The sequence below is a fragment of the Helianthus annuus genome, chromosome 15 (genome assembly GCF_002127325.2).
Source record: "Helianthus annuus cultivar XRQ/B chromosome 15, HanXRQr2.0-SUNRISE, whole genome shotgun sequence".
In the NCBI taxonomy this organism is placed as follows: domain Eukaryota; kingdom Viridiplantae; phylum Streptophyta; class Magnoliopsida; order Asterales; family Asteraceae; genus Helianthus; species Helianthus annuus.
In genome coordinates this window covers 166,734,550-166,740,166 of record NC_035447.2, presented here as the reverse complement: position 1 = coordinate 166,740,166, position 5,617 = coordinate 166,734,550, and the positions used below count along the sequence as shown (strand labels likewise).

Genomic DNA, 5,617 nt, shown 5'->3' with positions numbered 1-5,617 from the left:
TAATTGCAACAAGCACAAACTCTTAGCTTTTAACATGTACAGAAATGTTTTCTTATCAAACTCTCAACATCTTTTTAGTAAGCTTCAAACAAACTGAGGATCCTACTTTGTACAATGTATAAACCATACAACAAACAATTGTCTTAATTCAACAACCTCCATGTCTTGAATTCTCACCAAAACTTATCTCCATGTGTATATAAACTATACAAGCACAAAAGACTCCTGCTTACACACTGCTACTTTCGACATGACGACGATGATGATGACGACGACGGTAATGATGATGATGATGATCAAATATGATATATAACTCCTCAATTGTGGAAGGCTTATGAAAAACTGCCAAAATACTACTATAGGCTATGATTCCATATCTTTATACACAGACCAGTCGGCCACTAGCATGGTGCGGTGGGTTCAAGACGAATAACTAAGCAGGTTCACAAAGCCGCATAGCCCAGGCCGAGCTAAGTTCACGAAGGCGATGGAAATACTCACCTAACGAGATTAACCCTTGCGCGGCTTGTCGGGTGGTTAGGTAGCGTAGCGTCTGTTGTAGGGTTTCATGACGAACGAAATCCGCCTGCTTGCAACAACTTATGGGTTACATCACTATATTCTAATGTTTACTATTACATAATGAAACACAAACAAAAATAGAAAATCGGTCTCCTAATCTATGTAGTTAATATCGTAATATATCACCGATATATCGGTGCAAAATATCGGTCAGAATATCGGTGCAAGCAGGCGGATTAGTGTTTTAAGTCTTAAATGTTAATTGTTAAGTGTTAAATGTTGGTGTTTTAAGTCTTAATCAGTTCCTACTTGCTACAATTGTCAGTGTTTTGCAAGTTGCAAAAGGTTAATTTGTTAATGGTAGGAAAGGATACTGAACTGTTAGTGTTAAATTAGCATGACACTAAAATCACCGATATCCTACCGTGATAACCGATATGTCAAATATCGGTCCTTGACCGATATCCGATTTTTTACCGCAATAACTGCTTAGCTCCAAATACTTATTTATAAAGCCCCGGGCCCAACAAATCGCCCTGAGTGCGCCTCGCGCCTTTAATAACTATGGTTCATGTCATAGTTATTAAAGCGGGCGCCCAGGCGCGCCTAGGCGCAAATAAAGCCCCGGGCCCGAAAAATCGCCCTAAGTGCGCCTTGCGCCTTTAATAACTATGCTTAACAGATGGCATTTGTGAACAAACGAAACTGGTATATTACCTGAATAACGAGCCTTACTAGCTCTTCTAATTTATCCATCGCATTACGCATCTCGTAGCCACCGCCACCCAACTCTTGACCACACGCCACAGCCTCGGCAAGAGTTTGCTGAAGTTTTTCCATTCCTTGCGAGAGAGAATCTTCGGCTTGCTGGCATGCTTGAGTCAGGTTATACAGATCATGTGATTGTTGGTCCAACAGGTCAAGTTGCGGTACAAGAACCTACACACAATCATAACATGATGCATGTTAATAATATAAAAAATTAGAGTAAAATGCCATTTCCTGTCTCTGAGGTTTGGCTAGTTTTGCGACTTCCGTCCAAAGGTTTTTTTTTCCGCATCAAGCTCCAAAAGGTTTGACATCTTGCCATTTTCATCCAGCTCGTTAGCTCCATCCATTTTTCTCCGTTAAGTCAGGGGTATGATCATCTTTTTTGTTAACTTAAAGGGCAATTCGGTCTTTTGAATACTTGTGCATTATGCTAAATGCTTGTACATAAAGTGAAAAAAGACTGAATTGCCCTTTAAGTTAACAAAAAAGATAGAAATACCCCTGACTTAACGGAGAAAAATGGAAGGAGTTAACGAGCCGGGTGAAAATGGCAAGATTTCAAATCTCTTGGATCCAGAGCGGAAAAACAAACCTTTGGACAAAAGTTGGCGAAACCTCAGGGACGAAAATGACATTTTACACTATAAATTATTAAGGATTGAAGTAGATGTACATGATTATTATAATACAAGTTGTTAACAATCAGTATTATCTAATAGACCAGCACCCATGATCGGTATGCAGCCAACTGTACCACAACAGTTGGTTACTCAACGAAAGTGGGAAAAGCTTTATTGATTGATAGATAAGCACTAACTAAATCACCCACTGACCAAAAGAAAAAAAATAATATTAAATTCCTAGATGATAAGAAAAGGGAATGCAAAAAGTCAATATGTTTTATAACCTTAAGAAGGTCTGAAGGTCGAAAGCCTCCAATCCACAAGAAAAGACGTTCGGTTGATGTTTTCCAGACGCCGGATATGAGATAGCAGACATCAGTCTTTGCTGCAGTTGCTTTAATGTTGAAGAGATTCGCGTAGTGGTTTAACGTGTCCTTGACGAGTATATCAAGCTCGGGATCGGGTAAAGCTGAATGCAATGCTGACTTTAAAGCGGTAGTTTTTTTATTTTGTATTTCAACCCACTGCTCGTATTCTAACTCAAATGCACTAATTCCTGCAGGTGTCACTAAGAGGCCTTTACTTCGCAAATATAATTAAAAAGATGAGTAAAATGCCGTTTTTGTCCCTGAGGTTTGACCAGTTTTGCGACTTTCATCCAAAGGTTTTTTTTCGCATCTGGATCCAGAAGGTTTAAAATATTGCCAGTGTCATCCGGCTCGTTAACTCCATTCATTTTTCTCCATTAAGTCAGGGGTATTTTCGCCCTTTTTGTTAACTTAAAGGGCAATTCGGTCTTTTGAATACTTGTACGTTATGCTAAATGCTTGTACATAAAGTGAAAAAGACCAAATTGCCCTTCAAGTTAACAAAAAGGGCGAAAATATCCCTGACTTAACGGAGAAAAATGGATGGAGTTAACGAGCCGGATGAAAATGGCAAGATTTTAAACCTTTTGGATCCAGATGCGAAAAAAACAAACCTTTGGACGAAAAAGTCGCAAAACTGGCCAAACCTTAGGGACAAAAATGGCATTTTACTCTAAAATAAATAAACAAAACTTCCGAGCCTCTAAAGAATATATACCTGAGGTTGCAGCTCCATGGAACCCAAGCTGACTAGCATTGACTCCACCACTCATTAAAGCACACTGCAGAAATCATATTTTGTATAATATATACATCAACAAAAACAAGCTATGGAATGTAATATCGCACAGATGGCGAATCAATCTCGACTTACCTGTGCCTTAGTTTGTTCAAGTTCTTGTTCAAGTTGAAGCAGTTTCAAGCGACTAGCTTCCAGCTGCTGAACATAGGCCTACGAAACAAGATTCAGCATTCACCGTTAGGGTTTACAAAATCAAACATGTTCTATCGTCATCATAAGATACACATCAGCTTCCTAACCTTTTTCCGCAATCGACTTTTTCGAGCTGCCTCACGATTTTGTGCAAGGCGTCTCAGAACCTGAAACATAAAACTTCACTTAATGAATAATAAATGAGATGCTGCTAAAATAAAATAGCATGAATATGGATTGATATGTCATATGCATTGTCGTCAACACAAGAACCCAATGCCGGACTACAACTTCCCAATTCATCAAAAACTAACCTATAATGACACGTACACCTACAGGCTACAGGTACATAATCAGATGACAGCAAGACTTCAATACTAGTGGCGTAGTAAACAAAGAAGATGCAATATCTTGTACCTTATCAACCGGTTTACTAGCTTCTTGATCACACTGATTCGAAGGCCCATTTGTTGTATGTGATGCATCCTCCGACTAACAAAATGAAATTATACACGGTAATATTAGGAAAACAATAGTATTTATTTTAAAGAAAATATACAACAAATAGTATCTATCTATCTATCTATCTCATAGTTGTCAATAGCGAATAGTGGCCGACAGCGACAAGCTACCTATACGCTACGTAGCGATAGCGATCAAACAGCGGACGCTATTTCATGTTTAGCGATACACTAGAAGAAATTTTCATAAAAATTTTGTATGTATATTTTACCCAAAAAAAAATATAAAAACCTAAAAATTTTACAAAAATCTCGCTATTTACTGCTATTTGTCGCTACCAGCCATATAGCGACACATGAGCGATACGCTATGCTATTCGCTACGCGCTATGCTCGCTATTAATAACTATGATCTATCGATATGCGTACCAGCTGGTTATCTAGCTTTGCATCCATCTCTATAATCATGGTTGCAGCTGCATCTTGATAGATGTTACCTTTAAAATCTCCCCACATACTAAACTGGTGCATCGGCTCATACACATCCATCCTCTTGAAGTTGAGAAACTGAGTCGATGAAGAATTCATCCTGTTTCGTCAGTTAAACGAATACGCCACTCAATAATCTTAATCTCTATCATTACACCTACACCATTAAAACAACACAAGGCAAAATCAGCCACACATCTATCATCATTACTATGCAGAGTCACAACTCACAACTTTACCACTTTAGGCTAATTTTATAAAAAGTCAAACCTAGTTGTAGCATAGTAAAAATCACCTAAAAAACAACTTTTATCATATGAAGGGAACATTCAAAGCAACTTATCCAAAAGGCATATATAAAGTTCCTGCCATTTATTCAAACTTCGTACAGATCAGTTTTTTTTTTTTTTTTTTTTTTTTTTTTTTTTTTTTTTTTTTTTTTACAGTGACTTAATCTACACATGATAAACATCATCATAACCTAATCTCCAAATTGAACTAGTTCTTCTACAAATCAGATAATTTAATTTAATTATTTTTTTTAACATAATCTACACATCATGAACATCATCAAAACCTAATCTCCAAAATCAACAACAGTCAACGATTCAGCAGCTATAATAAACAGATTAATCGATGATAATTACACAAAAAGGAGATTAAATCATCATGAAACAGCAGGAATGGATCGAAAATGCGTTGAAATATCGAGTTTGAAGGAATTCAAATGCCGAAAACAGAGTTTGAAAGGTTTGAACGAACCTGAAGTGATTACATGAAGATGTTTGAAGTGTGAATTCGATTAATCAATAGGATAATAATTAGCAAATTGAGATGAATTTGTTGAAGAAACCCTAATCGAATATGAAGAAGACAACAGCTTCTAGTTTTATATAATACAAAAATGCATATAGATATAGTCTGATATAGATATATTCTATGTGTATTATAATATATATTAACTATATAGAAGAAGACAGAGAGCATATATACATATAAAATAGGTGCGTATGACTGTAGCAAATTATCATTATCCATCCGTCCCTTCGAATGAAGAAGGTACCACATGATGTCGTCATCCAAAATTATTTTTATTATTATTTTGATCAAGTCCATGGCCTTTATACATATTTATTGGGTTTCCTTCTGAATTGGTGTATAGACATTATTTCTGGTAGAGATGGATATGATCGGATTGGTGTATAGGCATTATGCCTGGTGAAGATGGATATGATCGGGTGATTTCACTCACTAGTGGCACGATGATACTCCAGTAGTCCGTCGATGATCCAAATTGCCGTTTAAAAAAATATTATTTTGATTAATAATGTGAACCAGAAGTCTATTAGACAAGATCACAGAAAGAGTTAAATGACCGATTGGTCTCCGTGGTTTGTAGATATTGCAGATTTGGTTCCGAGACTTCAATAATTACACATTTGATTCCAA

General features: G+C 36.8%; 1 protein-coding gene across 3 annotated transcripts; it reads right to left on the bottom strand.

Annotated features, from left to right (window-relative positions):
* LOC110912966 (transcription factor TGA1) lies at nucleotides 1-5,138 on the bottom strand. Of its 3 annotated transcripts, none has more exons than XM_022157812.2 (9): nucleotides 4,931-5,138; nucleotides 4,109-4,325; nucleotides 3,636-3,710; nucleotides 3,326-3,385; nucleotides 3,159-3,236; nucleotides 3,003-3,066; nucleotides 2,201-2,493; nucleotides 1,240-1,461; nucleotides 1-586 (listed from the first exon to the last, which is right to left on the bottom strand). In XM_022157812.2, the coding sequence occupies exons 2-9, from the start codon at nucleotides 4,265-4,267 to the stop codon at nucleotides 434-436; spliced, it is 1,104 nt and encodes a 367-aa protein (XP_022013504.1). In that variant the 5' UTR covers nucleotides 4,268-4,325; nucleotides 4,931-5,138; the 3' UTR covers nucleotides 1-433. The 3 variants fall into 3 exon arrangements, with proteins under 3 accessions (XP_022013504.1, XP_022013505.1, XP_022013506.1); XM_022157813.2 differs by having other exon boundaries at nucleotides 2,201-2,484; XM_022157814.2 differs by having other exon boundaries at nucleotides 4-586; nucleotides 2,201-2,472.
* Between the last annotated feature and the right edge of the window lie 479 nt (nucleotides 5,139-5,617).

What these genes read in the sequence shown, in the direction of transcription:
- LOC110912966 (XM_022157812.2), bottom strand. Translation starts at nt 4,267, where the DNA reads ATGAATTCTTCATCGACTCAGTTTCTCAACTTCAAGAGGATGGATGTG. An exon ending in CCATGGAGCTGCAACCTCAG is followed by an intron (nt 2,494 to 3,002) that starts GTATATATTCTT and finishes TGCGAAGTAAAG; the next exon opens with GCCTCTTAGTGACACCTGCA. An exon ending in GACCTTCAGACCTTCTTAAG is followed by an intron (nt 1,462 to 2,200) that starts GTTATAAAACAT and finishes GATTGTGTGTAG; the next exon opens with GTTCTTGTACCGCAACTTGA.